Source organism: Bombina bombina, chromosome 12 (assembly GCF_027579735.1).
Source record: "Bombina bombina isolate aBomBom1 chromosome 12, aBomBom1.pri, whole genome shotgun sequence".
Taxonomy (NCBI): domain Eukaryota; kingdom Metazoa; phylum Chordata; class Amphibia; order Anura; family Bombinatoridae; genus Bombina; species Bombina bombina.
In genome coordinates, this window is record NC_069510.1 from 148,478,391 (window position 1) to 148,493,260 (window position 14,870).

General features: G+C 36.5%; 1 protein-coding gene across 1 annotated transcript in view; it reads left to right on the top strand.

Annotated features, from left to right (window-relative positions):
• NR5A1 (nuclear receptor subfamily 5 group A member 1) overlaps positions 1 to 14,870 on the top strand; it is a 310,741-nt gene that overhangs the window by 99,392 nt on the left and 196,479 nt on the right. The window contains 1 exon segment of the mRNA XM_053695487.1: positions 8,838 to 9,484. Within this exon segment, the coding sequence (XP_053551462.1) occupies positions 8,838 to 9,484 (647 nt within the window).

Sequence of the window (14,870 nt, forward strand, 5' to 3'; positions counted from 1 at the left end):
CTAAACATGAAGAGCTAGAAGAAATAACAAAGAGTTAGTGCCTAAACATGAAGAGCTAGAAGAAATAACAAAGAGTTAGTGCCTAAACATGAAGAGCTAGAAGATAAAACAAAGAGTTAGTACCTAAACATGAAGAGCCAGAAGAAATAACAAAGAGTTAGTGCCTAAACATGAAGAGCTAGAAGATAAAACAAAGAGTTAGTACCTAAACATGAAGAGCCAGAAGAAATAACAAAGAGTTAGTGCCTAAACATGAAGAGCTAGAAGATAAAACAAAGAGCTAGGGCCTAAACATGAAGAGCTAGAAGATAAAACAAAGAGTTAGTGCCTAAACATGAAGAGCTAGAAGATAAAACAAAGAGTTAGTGCCTAAACATGAAGAGCTAGAAGATAAAACAAAGAGTTAGTGCCTAAACATGAAGAGCCAGAAGAAATAACAAAGAGTTAGTGCCTAAACATGAAGAGCCAGAAGAAATAACAAAGAGTTAGTGCCTAAACATGAAGAGCTAGAAGATAAAACAAAGAGTTAGTGCCTAAACATGAAGAGCCAGAAGAAATAACAAAGAGTTAGTGCCTAAACATGAAGAGCCAGAAGAAATAACAAAGAGTTAGTGCCTAAACATGAAGAGCTAGAAGATAAAACAAAGAGTTAGTGCCTAAACATGAAGAGCTAGAAGATAAAACAAAGAGTTAGTGCCTAAACATGAAGAGCTAGAAGATAAAACAAAGAGTTAGTGCCTAAACATGAAGAGCCAGAAGAAATAACAAAGAGTTAGTGCCTAAACATGAAGAGCCAGAAGAAATAACAAAGAGTTAGTGCCTAAACATGAAGAGCTAGAAGATAAAACAAAGAGTTAGTGCCTAAACATGAAGAGCCAGAAGAAATAACAAAGAGTTAGTGCCTAAACATGAAGAGCTAGAAGATAAAACAAAGAGTTAGTGCCTAAACATGAAGAGCTAGAAGATAAAACAAAGAGCACACTGCAAGTAACAGAAAAAGTTAAATATGTAAATATTTATGTGCAAAATAAATATTTTACTAAGAGGATTATGTAGCCCACAATAAATGACTCCTTACATAAATTACTATACTAAACTGAAATAAAATCTAGTCAATAAGGTGGTAGTGTCTGTATATGTTAGCGTGGCCGGACTGTGATCCAACGGGCATTTTTCCAACTGACATTTGTGTGATGAATAATATTCAGACAGACAAATGGCCATCGTATAACAGTCTGACAATGAGATAGATAAGGATAGATACAGATCAAAGATAGACAGACCGATAGATAGATAGATAGATAGATAGATAAGGATAGATACAGATCAAGAGATAGACATACAGATAGATACAGATAGATAGACAGATAGATAGATAGATCGATAAGGATAGATACAGATCAAAGATAGACAGACAAATAAATAGATAGATAAGGATAGATACAGATCAAAAGATAGACATACAGACAGATATACAGACAGGCAGATAGATAGATAGATAATAGCACGTTGTGGGAGTTGGGACCCATGGTTAGGTTGCCAGAGGTGGTTGCAGCACCCGAGACTCTGATTAGAACAGAGCACTCTGGAGCGTATCTGCCCTCGGCCGACCTCGGAACACAATCTCTCGGACATATGTCTGATAGACAAATGTGCTTCGGCATTCTGTCCGTCTGCATTTTATCTGAGTACCATATGTTAGTGTTCCCTACCCATGATGCACCTCATAAATGGTGTACATGCAGGTATAGGGGTAGATTTATTAAGTGTCAAGCGGACATGATTCGCTATTTATCATTATCACTAGCAGAGACTTTCAGTCATCCCGATCGCATTGTTATGACCGCTGCTTCTTTCTTAACTTCCATTTCAGGAGAGCCTAAAACGATGGGCATCTGTTGCTTAATAAATAGAGTCCATAGACTGCTTCCTGTAGAAAGCCCATCCAATGCTGTGCACACCTGTGGCAGGCTTGTGACTAACTCCTCACTGGGAAAAATTATGTTCCATACTTCAATCTCCCCTCTGTCTCTCAGTAGCAATTTGCTGAGGTAAAAAATGGGCCTCAAATTGGTCTGAGGTCCCCTCTCAATGAAGAATCTTGAGCACCTCAATTTTTCACCTTCCTGCTAGAGGCAAAGATAATACTGGAATACCAGAGAGGTATTAAGGCAAAGAGTTTCTTTGCTTCTTCCTAGTGTCCAGGAGTTGCAGGAGTAATGGTTTATGGACTCTCACCACCTTATGAAAGAAAACTATTTACATACTCTTCTGCTCTAAACCCTCTAGTCCCCAATGGTATGTGTGGCTTTACGTTCTATCACTTCTCTTTAACCCTACTTTTGTATACGTTCCTCCGGCACATCCTCTGCATTATTACCACTTTCTTTTGAGTGCTACATGTCTCTTTTCTACATTGCTATCTCTTTTCAGCCTTCCCATTTTCTCTTAGACAAAAATATTTTGGTTTCAAGCTCATACAGATGACCTAAAAATAAACATTTCTGGACCATACTAATCCTTTTTCTTGTTCACTTGTGTTGCTAACTGTCTATAAAGTATTTCATATCCTCTGATAATGTAAAATTAATCTTTTCCTGTTCTCCCCTTTAGTATTATCCCCACTCTTCCAATCTCATATACTGTAGACAGAAACTATCATCACTTTAACTTCAATCAATTGCACTTGCTGTCTTCAGATAACAATGTATACAACTCCATCCTCTCCGGCCTCACATTCTACAATCTGATAATTCGGCAAGCCACCCAGAATGCCTCTGTCAGACCTATATTCATTACACATTTCTTTTCATCTGCTGTACCTCTCAATCTCTCCATTGGCTTCCCAAAGTATTAACCTTAAAGGGATAGTAAACACAAAAATGTTATTGTTTAAAACGATAGATAATCCCATATATATATATATATATTCCCTAGTTTTGCATAACCAACACTGTTATATTAATACACTCTTTACCTCCGTGATTACCTTGTATCTAAGCTTCTGCAGACTGCCCCCTTATTTCACATCTTTTGACAGACTTGCATTTTAGGCAATTAGTGCTGACTCTTAAATAACTCCACGTGCGTGAGCACAGTGTTATCTATATGAAACACATGAACTAACACCCTCAAGCTGTGAAAAAATGTCAAATGCATTCAAATAAGAGGCAGCCTTCAAGGGCTTAGAAATAAGCATATGAGCCAACTTTGGTTTAGCTTTCAACTAAGAATACCAAGAGAATAAAGCAAATTTGATGATAAAAGTGAATTAGAAAGTTGTTTAAAATGACATGGCCTATCTGAATGATGAAATGAATTTGGTCTTTACTGTCCCTTTAACATTCAAATCCTCAAGATGGGATACTCACATATATATATATCATGTGTCTGTACTCTGTTTTCTTTGTTCTGCAAATAATTAAATCTCTTGTCATTTCTCGTTACTTTTCTAGTGCAGCATCTACTATGTGAAATGTTTTACACATTTTCTCAAAAACACATATTTATGTTCAGATATTTCCTCTTTAACTACTTCCTCTTATAAGTTCTCTGGTCCTATCCCTCCAAACAACTCTTAATTGTTAACACTGTACTTCACTGAGCTTGTGTACATCAATTAGTGACTCAAAGGCAAAGGTTCATATCATTTGTATAACTGTCTTTATTGTAAATATCACTCTATCATGATTAACATACCATGGTGCAGCAAGATATGTTGGAGCTACCTCCCTAAAGAGGCATTGACAAAGCATTTATAGCTTTCTTTAGCACTTAGGCACAGCCAACATCATGCTAATGCATTTGTATAAACACCTTCTTCTATCAGTGATTCTTCACTTCACTCCAGATTAGATTGGCAACCATTTGGAAAAGAGGATTCATATTCACTATGTCTGTTTTATGCAAGGTTAACTGCTTTGTACTATTGTATTTGGATTTAAAAAAATACTTAAGGGAAAAATGTAAACTCAATTGCGCTAATGAAAAAGAACATTACATTTTTTGCGTTCTAATGTAAACTTATGTAAACTAATGTGTAAATAAAATTTCAAACATACATAAATATGGAATTAACATTTGGATAAAAAATACAAAAATATCAGTGTCCTCTCCAGTAAAGCCAGACTTTGTAAGAAGCGATATTAACTTGAATTTAGTGCCACATTTGTCCCAATGAAATTATTGACATACTTTATTTGATCCACTTATAGCAACATAGTAATATCTCTCTCAGGATTTCCTTCCTTGAGGAGGAATTGGCCGTATTTATTATCATACACTATTAGTTACTAAACCAACTCATTACTTATTAAAGGGACAGTCTTGTCAAAATTAAACTTTCATGATTCAGATAGAGCAGCGATTTTAAGCAACTTTCTAATTTACTCCTATTATGAATTTTTATTTGTTCTCTTGGTATCTTTATTTGAATGTAAACTTAGGAGCCGGCCATTTTAGGTTCAGCACCTGGGTAGCGCTTGCTGATTGGTGGCTACATTTAGACACCAATCAGAAAGTGCTATCCAGGTGCTGAGCCAAAAATGGGCCAGCTCCTATGCTTTGACTAGCCTGTCCCTTTAAGGACTAGATTACAAGTGGAGCAATATTGTTTGCTTGCGATATCGGGTTTTCATGACCGTTTGTGCACAAGTTAAATTCAGCTCATATTACAAGTTGAAAGTAAATGCAAACGCGTGAGCGCAATCACGATTTACGAAAGAATGAATACCGTGACCTCAGAGCTGTGGTTAACTGTTATGCGAGTCAAAAAAGTTGCACAAAACTCATGAGAATTACATTTAAAAGTACAGCTACACTCATAATAACGCTAGCTAATAAAAATGATTTAAAAAAACATATTGCACAAAAAAGCTATAAGGGCTCAAATATAATAGGTCTGAGATGTTAGAAAGAAAAAGGACTGCAAATGGATTTAGCACTGAGGGGCCTATTTATCAGAATGTTAGCGGACATGATCCGATATTGCCTATCATGTCTGCTGCACATCGATAAATGCCGACAGCATACGCTCTCGGCATTTAACATTGCACAAGCAGTTCTGGTGAACTGCTGGTGCAACGCCGCCCCCTGCAGATTCGCAGCCAATTGGCCGCTAGCAGGAGGTGTCAATCAACCCGATCGTATTGGATCAGGTTGATTTCTGGCGATGTCTGTCCGCTGCCTCAGAGCAGGCAGACAGGTTATGGAGCAGCGCTCTTTAGACCGCTGCTTCATAACTTGTGTTTCTGGCGAGCCTGAGGACTCACCAGAAACACGGGGCATTAAGCTGCGTTCGGAGCTTGATAATTCGGCCCCTGAAATATATACATATACATGTCTAAAGATGTATATGTATGTATGTGTATATATGTGTATATATGTCTAAATATGTATATGTATGTATGTGTATATATGTCTATATATGTCTAAAGATGTATATGTATGTATGTGTATATATGTCTATATATGTCTAAAGATGTATATGTATGTATGTGTATATATGTCTATATATGTGTAAAGATGTATATGTATGTATGTGTATATATGTCTATATATGTCTAAAGATGTATATGTATGTATGTGTATATATGTCTATATATATCTACAGATTTATATGTATGTATGTGTATATATGTCTATATATGTGTAAAGATGTATATGTATGTATGTGTATATATGTCTATATATGTCTAAAGATGTATATGTATATATGTGTATATATGTCTATATATGTCTAAAGATGTATATGTATGCATGTGTATATATGTCTATATATGTCTAAAGATGTATATGTATGTATGTGTATATATGTCTATATATCTCTAAAGATGTATATGTATGTATGTGTATATATGTCTATATATGTCTAAAGATGTATATGTATGTATGTGTATATATGTCTATATATGTCTAAAGATGTATATGTATGTATGTGTATATATGTCTATATATGTCTAAAGATGTATATGTATGTATGTGTATATATGTCTATATATATCTAAAGATGTATATGTATGTATGTGTATATATGTCTATATATGTCTAAAGATGTATATGTATGTATGTGTATATATGTCTATATATCTCTAAAGATGTATATGTATGTGTATATATGTCTATATATGTGTAAAGATGTATATGTATGTATGTGTATATATGTCTATATATGTCTAAAGATGTATATGTATGTATGTGTATATATGTCTATATATGTCTAAAGATGTATATGTATGTATGTGTATATATGTCTATATATGTCTAAAGATGTATATGTATGTATGTGTATATATGTCTATATATGTGTAAAGATGTATATGTATGTATGTGTATATATGTCTATATATGTCTAAAGATGTATATGTATGTATGTGTATATATGTCTATATATATCTAAAGATGTATATGTATGTATGTGTATATATGTCTATATATGTGTAAAGATGTATATGTATGTATGTGTATATATGTCTATATATGTCTAAAGATGTATATGTATATATGTGTATATATGTCTATATATGTCTAAAGATGTATATGTATGCATGTGTATATATGTCTATATATGTCTAAAGATGTATATGTATATATGTGTATATATGTCTATATATCTCTAAAGATGTATATGTATGTATGTGTATATATGTCTATATATATCTAAAGATGTATATGTATGTATGTGTATATATGTCTATATATCTAAAGATGTATATATATGTATGTGTATATATGTCTATATATATCTAAAGATGTATATGTATGTATGTGTATATATGTCTAAATATGTCTAAAGATGTATATGTATGTATGTGTATATATGTCTATATATGTGTAAAGATGTATATGTATGTATGTGTATATATGTCTATATATGTCTAAAGATGTATATGTATGTATGTGTATATATGTCTATATATGTCTAAAGATGTATATGTATGTATGTGTATATATGTCTATATATGTCTAAAGATGTATATGTATGTATGTGTATATATGTCTATATATGTCTAAAGATGTATATGTTTGTATGTGTATATATGTCTATATATGTCTAAAGATGTATATGTATGTATGTGTATATATGTCTATATATGTCTAAAGATGTATATGTATGTACGTGTATATATGTCTATATATGTCTAAAGATGTATATGTATGTATGTGTATATATGTCTATATATGTCTAAAGATGTATATGTATGTATGTGTATATATGTCTATATATATCTAAAGATGTATATGTATGTATGTGTATATATGTCTATATATCTCTAAAGATGTATATGTATGTATGTGTATATATGTCTATATGTCTAAAGATGTATATGTATGTATGTGTATATATGTCTATATATGTCTAAAGATGTATATGTATGTATGTGTATATATGTCTATATATATCTAAAGATGTATATGTATGTATGTGTATATATGTCTATATATCTCTAAAGATGTATATGTAAGTATGTGTATATATGTCTATATATATATCTAAAGATGTATATGTATGTATGTGTATATATGTCTATATATCTCTAAAGATGTATATGTATGTATGTGTATATATGTCTATATATGTCTAAAGATGTATATGTATGTATGTGTATATATGTCTATATATGTCTAAAGATGTATATGTATGTATGTGTATATATGTCTATATATCTCTAAAGATGTATATGTATGTATGTGTATATATGTCTATATATCTCTAAAGATGTATATGTATGTATGTGTATATATGTCTATATATATCTAAAGATGTATATGTATGTATGTGTATATATGTCTATATATGTCTAAAGATGTATATGTATGTATGTGTATATATGTCTATATATATCTAAAGATGTATATGTATGTATGTGTATATATGTCTATATCTCTCTAAAGATGTATATGTATGTATGTGTATATATGTCTATATATATCTAAAGATGTATATGTATGTATGTGTATATATGTCTATATATCTCTAAAGATGTATATGTATGTGTATATATGTCTATATATGTCTAAAGATGTATATGTATGTATGTGTATATATGTCTATATATGTCTAAAGATGTATATGTATGTATGTGTATATATGTCTATATATGTCTAAAGATGTATATGTATGTATGTGTATATATGTCTATATATGTGTAAAGATGTATATGTATGTATGTGTATATATGTCTATATATTTCTAAAGATGTATATGTATGTATTTACAGACATTGGAGCCCTTGGCAGTCAGTGTTTAACTATTTATTTACAGTAAATATTATACATTCTAATGTTCTGCACATAGCAGAATATGTTTTATATATTACTAAATAAATATATATATACAGCATATAAGATCCATCAGATATATATTTAAATATCTCTTTAAGAATAAATAGAACATATTCTGCTTTGTACAGAACTCTGGATTATGAAATATGCAATTTTATCTTTCTATGTTGTGCTTTTAAATAACCACAAACTTTTTCAGCTCTATTGAAGTCTATGGGGGAATGCGATTTTGCATTCACAACTTTTCAAAGTCTATTTGTTGCTGCAACGTGATAAATTTGAGAGCACAAACTTTTTACTTTCAATTTGTAAAACGAGCACAAATCTCTGAGCGCAATTTTTTTTTTTACTTTTAGCTGTTTTAACTCTCGAAACGCAATCGCAAACTACAGCTCCAATCGTAACCTGTCCATAAATGCTTACAAATCTTAAGATTCCAGACTGCATATGTGAAGAAGGCAGAATAACAAATGTTTAAAAGATGTTGATTGGGGTGGGTGACTGATTCGATTTGCTATAACTGTAATATTGTCCTGTTTGTTGTTGTTACCCAGCTGTGCGTGCTGACCGTATGCGAGGAGGACGTAACAAGTTTGGGCCCATGTACAAACGGGATAGAGCCTTGAAGCAACAGAAAAAAGCTCTAATTCGTGCTAATGGCATCAAACTAGAAACTATCCCACAGATAGTGTCTCCAGCACAAAATGACTACACATTATCAACTAACATCCATTCCATTCACCCAGGAACCAAAAATCTGCCTCCTACCCCTGCTACTATAAACCCAGCAGAGTATGATCGAGGGCCTTATGGGCCCCCGTCATTGGGAATGACTATGCCAAATCATACTCCAATTTCTGGCTACCACTACCCCTCGTTTCCAAATCGTACTATCAAATCAGAGTACCCGGACCACTACACAAATATGCACGACCCAGCTGCAGTGGGAGGTTATATGTATCCTGAAACCTACACCAGCAACACCCCACCGGACATCCCAGAGGTGATTCTTAAACTCTTGCAGCTGGAGCCGGATGAGCCTCAAGTAAAGGCACGAATAGTTTCTTGTCTACAGCAGGAACAAAGTAAAAACCGCCATGAGAAGTTCAGCACGTTTGGCCTGATGTGTAAGATGGCTGACCAGACGCTCTTTTCTATAGTAGAGTGGGCACGAAGCTGTATATATTTTAAGGAACTGGAGGTAAGTTTTTAAAGTATATGTGATATCAGCCAGCACCTTGATTATTTTTGCTTAAATGATGCCATATGTAGTTATATTATGGGATTTCTTTGGTATTTGACAACATTGCCAGGGTTGGTACTAGGTGAGTGCCACCCCTGAGACGGATTAAATAAGGTATTAAATTGAGTATGATATACCAGTACTGAATAGTATCTCCTTATCTAAACCACTAAGTGCTCTCTTTTCCTAACTGATCATTAGTGCTTCTTTTAATCATTCCGTGTAAAGGATACATGAACGTTACTTGTTATATAACTGTTTCAATTAACTTTTATCAAAATGAACTGATAACTAGTAATTACTAAAATGCCTCTTTTTCAATTTCTTTCTTTCTTAATTATCTCACCTCTGTTTTTAGAGTGGACCAGCTCCCCCCATTATGGGCCAGATTACAAGAAGAGTGCAAGCTATTGATATTTGCGCTCAACTGAGTAATACCAGTGCACGCAAATGTGCCATGATATTACGAGTTAGGTGCAATATGAATGCAACCTCGCATTCACATTGCATGGAAGTTTTGTGCTCTCGATAGCGCGCTTCCATAGACTCCAATAGGAGCCTCGTTCTGATGCCATCATACAGAACCTAAGTGCAGCAAAGGGGATAAGTAGCGCTGCGGTGGGCAGCAAATATGATTATATACATATATATTTATGTGTTAATATATATATATACATATTAACACATAAAAATATATGTATATAAGCATATACACACATATATACATACAAGGAACACACAGGCACTATGTAAAGGTACTTTTCAGTGGCGTTTTTTTTTCTAACCAAAACACCTGCCACTTTTAATCCCAATAAACTGCTTAGGGCAGTAGTTTTTTTTTATGGAGGAAAAAAGCAACATTTTTGTTTTTCATAAAACCAATAATACCCTCTATTTTTGGGGCCTTTGGGGCACTTTTAGAAAATAACCAGAGATCTGATCTCTAGTCAATTTTCGGACCACTAACTTCTACCGTGAGCTCGTTTGCAGGTGCGAGAAAAATTAGCGCTCAATTTGTAATCTAGCCCTATGGCCTCTATTTAACAAAGTCTGGCGGACCTGATCCGACAGTGCGGATCAGGTCCGCCAGACCTCGCTGAATACGGAGAGCAATACGCTCTCCGTATTCAGCATTGCACCAGCAGCTCACAAGAGCTGCTGGTGCAACACCGCCCGCTGCAGACTCGCGGCCAATGGGCCGCCAGCAGGGAGGTGTCAATCAACCCGATCATACTCGATCGGGTTGAATTCCGGCGATGTCTGTCCGCCTGCTCAGAGCAGGCGGACAGGGTTATGGAGCAGCGGTCTTTGTGACTGCTGCTTCATAACTGCTGTTTCTGGCGAGTTTGCAGGCTCGCCAGAAACACGGTTCATCAAGCTCCATTTGGAGCTTGATACATATGCCCCTATGCATTTGTTCACTGTAATACCCTTTTAAAGGAAACATAAACATCAAGTAACTGAAAAAATATTCTGCAGTCTTCCAATAGATTAATGTCTGAATATTATTAGAAAAAAAAAATTAACACCTTGTTTGCTGCAATTGTTTTTCACTGTTCAAATTTTACCCTCTACTTATTTGGAGGCGCCAATATGGAGTTGATTGAGGAGATTATAGTGCTTTTTAACAAAATCTCCATTGATTGACTTCAGCAAAAATGATAAGATAACAAACTGCAAATAAGGGAGATATATGGGGACATCCTAAAACATTTAATGTGAAAATGGCTTAATGTAGCTTAATGAGTAAAAAAGTGCCCAAATGTTAATCAATTGCTGCATAATTTTGCACAACCCAAAATTTCCACTATCCAAGCCTATCCTAGAAGTTTCATGGAGTTTGTTGTCCCACAAGGCAAATGAGTGACATTAAGCTTGTTTTTTTGGGAGCTTAATGTTGCTTAACATACAAAATTGAACTTAGATGTTAATCAATTTCCTCCAAACAATACAATAATCTATCTATTCAAACACATTCTGAAAATGTCAGGACATTTGGTAAAACATACCAAAAGTTATTCACATTTAACTATTTTTTTTACAATCCTAAAACATTTAATGTGAGCAGCTTAATTATTATTATTATTATTATTATTTATTTATAAAGCCCCAACAGATTCCGCAGCGCTGTCCATGGGTACAAGGATAAAAGAACAATGGAGAAATAATACAATAAAAGACAAAATTTTACAGACAAATACAGGGGGAATTGAGGGCCCTATTCCTGTGGAACTTACAATTTAGATGGGTAGGAGGATGGGAAACAGGAGGTGGGGACTGCAAAGGTGAGAATTATATCAGTGAGGAGATAGATGAGGGCAACTGTTAGGTAAGTGAAGTTCATTTGTTAATGAGTCAGGTGAAAAGCTTCCCTGAACAGAAAGGTCTTTAGGGAACGTTTAAAGGAGGAGAGGTTGGGGGAAAGTCTGACAGCTCGAGGAAGTGCGTTCCAGAGGGTTGGTGCCGCACGAGAGAAGTCCTGTAGTTTAGCAGAAGAGTAGGTGATGGTAGAGGACGTAAGGAGCAGGTCATTGTTGGCTCTTAGGGGGCGGGCTGAAGTATATTTGTTGATGAGTGAGGACAGGTAGGGTGGGGCAGCATTGGTGAGGGCTTTGTAGGTCAAGGCGAGAATTTTGAATTTGACTCTGCTGTGAATGGGGAGCCAGTGAAGGGACTCACAGAGAGGTTCAGCAGAAACAGAGCATCAAGAGAGGTGGATTAGCCTGGCAGTTGCATTTATGATGGATTGAAGGGGAGAGAGGCGGGAGAGAGGGAGGCCAGTTAGTTGGTTATTACTGTAGTCAAGTCAGGAAATTACCAGGGAGTGGATTAGCTGTTTAGTAGTTTCAGCACTCAGAAATGGACACATTTTGTAGATATTGCGTAGGTGGTTGTGGCAGGATGAAGAGAGCAATTGGATGTGGGGAATGAAGGACAGATTTAAAGTGTGACTCCAAGGCAGCGGACTTGGGGTGATGGGGAGATAGTGGTGCCGCCAACAGTGATAGAAAAATTAGAAACTGGAGTAGAGTTAGTTTTGTCTTGGACATGTTTATTTTTAGGTGGTGAGAGGACATCCAGTAGGAAATGCCAGATAAGCAGTCACTGATGTGAGAATTCACAGAAGGAGAGTGTGTAGGGTTGGAAAGGTAGATCTGGGTATCATCAGCATAGAGGTGATAGTTGAAGCCATAGCTGTTGATAAGTTTACCCAGTGAAGAAGTGTAAATAGAGAAGAGTAGAGGACCCAGGACAGAGCCTTAAGGTACTCCAACAGACAGAGGCAATAGAGAGGAGGAGTCACCAGCAAAAGAGACAGAGAAGGATCTGTTAGAGAGATAAGTGTGAATCCAGGAGAGGGCAGTGTCACAGAGCCCTGAGAGTCTGTAGGAGAAGGGGATGGTAAACAGTGTTAAAGGCAGCAGAGAGGTCAAGTAGGATGAGTATAGAGTAGTAGCCTTTGTTTTTAGCAGAAAGGAGATTGTTAGTAACCTTGGTAAGGGCAGTCTCAGTTGAGTGTTGGGGACAGAAGCCAGATTACAGGGGGTTGAGCAATGAGTTGGAGGACAGGAAGTGGGTTAGGCAATTGAAAACTAGTTTTTCAAGGATTTTTGAAGCTAGCGGGAGCAGTGATATGGGGCGGTAGTTTGCAGGAGAGTTAGGGTCGAGGGAGGGTTTTTTGAGGATGGGTTAACCTTTGCATGTTTGAAGGAGGCAGGGAATGAGCCGGTAGAAAGGGATAGGTTGAATATGTGAGTAAAATCCGGAGTGAGGTTGGGAGACAGAGAAGGTAATAGATGTGAAGGAATAGGGTCAAGTGGGCAGGTAGTGAGGTGTGAGGAAGACAATAGGGAAGACACTTTACTCTCAGTGGTTGGGAGGAGGGTGCAGGGAGCGGCAGAGGGGGTGACTGGGAGCGAAGTTGGGAGATTGCAGGCTTGTGTTAAGATGTTTCTTTGGATAATAAGTGTTTTATTGAAAAAGTAGTCAGCCAGGTCTTGAGCACTGAATGCAGATGAGGGGGTGGTTCAGGTGGGTAGAGGAGAGAGTTGAAAATGGGGAAGAGTCTTTTAGGGTTTGAGGAGTGAGTGGATATAAGAGAAGAGAAGTAGATTTGCTGAATGAACTTATAGTGCATGAAATCAGGTTCAGAGCGGGATTTCCTCCAGGCATGTTCAGCAGTGTGGGAGCATTTTTGTAGGTGGCGTGTTTGCTGGGAGTGCCAGGGCTGGAGCTGACTACGTGGGGCTTTGCAAAGTTGGGGCAGAGCGAGAATGTCAAGTGCAGAGGAGAGAGTATTGTTATACTGGGTTATAGCAAGGTCAGGGCAGAATATAGTGGAAGTGTCGTGGAGGTGTATTTGAATAAGGTTGGAGAGTTGGGGAGGGTCCACAGTGTGCAGATTTCTACAGGTGCTGAGGCGAGGGGGAGAAGTAGGTGTAGCCTGTATACAGGGGCGTATTATGGCCTAGACTGACAAGGCCGGTGCCTAGGGTGACAGATTTGGGAGGGGCAGCACATCTGCCTTATCCTCTCTTTAAAAGCCAGCACACAGTACAGTGAGTGATAAAGTGCAGGCTTTTACAGAGAAGACAAGGCACTTAGAGTTTTTGCAGTGGGAGACAGAGCGAGAGTATAAAAGTCTAGTGATTGCTGCAGGGCCAGGGTTAGGAGAGACATCACCAGCAGCAAGCAGTAGTTGGAGTGTGAGTGACAGAAGGTGAGAGTGAGATTTGTAGGAGCGTGTATGATTAGACACAGGAGAGTAAAAGGGGGAAGTGTTTCTAAGAAGGCAGAGTAGCTCATGAGAGGACACCATAGGGGATGAGAGAAAGGAGGGTGAGATATGGATAGTGTGGGGGTTGTTGTTATATTGACATGCAGTGAGTTTTAGGAGAAGGGCAGACAGAGAGCAAAAAAGACATGAAGAGCATTGTGTAGGTGAATAATTAGTAAGTTTACCTGTTATTGGGACTGCAGTTTCCACCTCCAGTTTCTAACTCCAGTGAGTAACTCTGCCACTTGTAATACAGAGCCACTTGTAACAATAAAGTTATACAGAGTATCTGATAAGATGATTACAGGTAGACAAACTGGAAACAGAGGAAGGTTTTTCACTGTCCAAGCCTATCCTAGAAGTTTCATGGATTTTGGTTTCCCACAAGGCAAATAAGTGATATTAAAGGGACAGTCAACACCCGATGTAACTTAAGGTCATACCTTAGATCCGGAATAGAAGATGCAGCTACACCGCATCGATGTTGAGGAGCTCTAACGGTATTGGAGTAATCACCAAAAATACATAGCTTTATTCCTTGAAAATATGGCCGCCAAACTCCCCCCA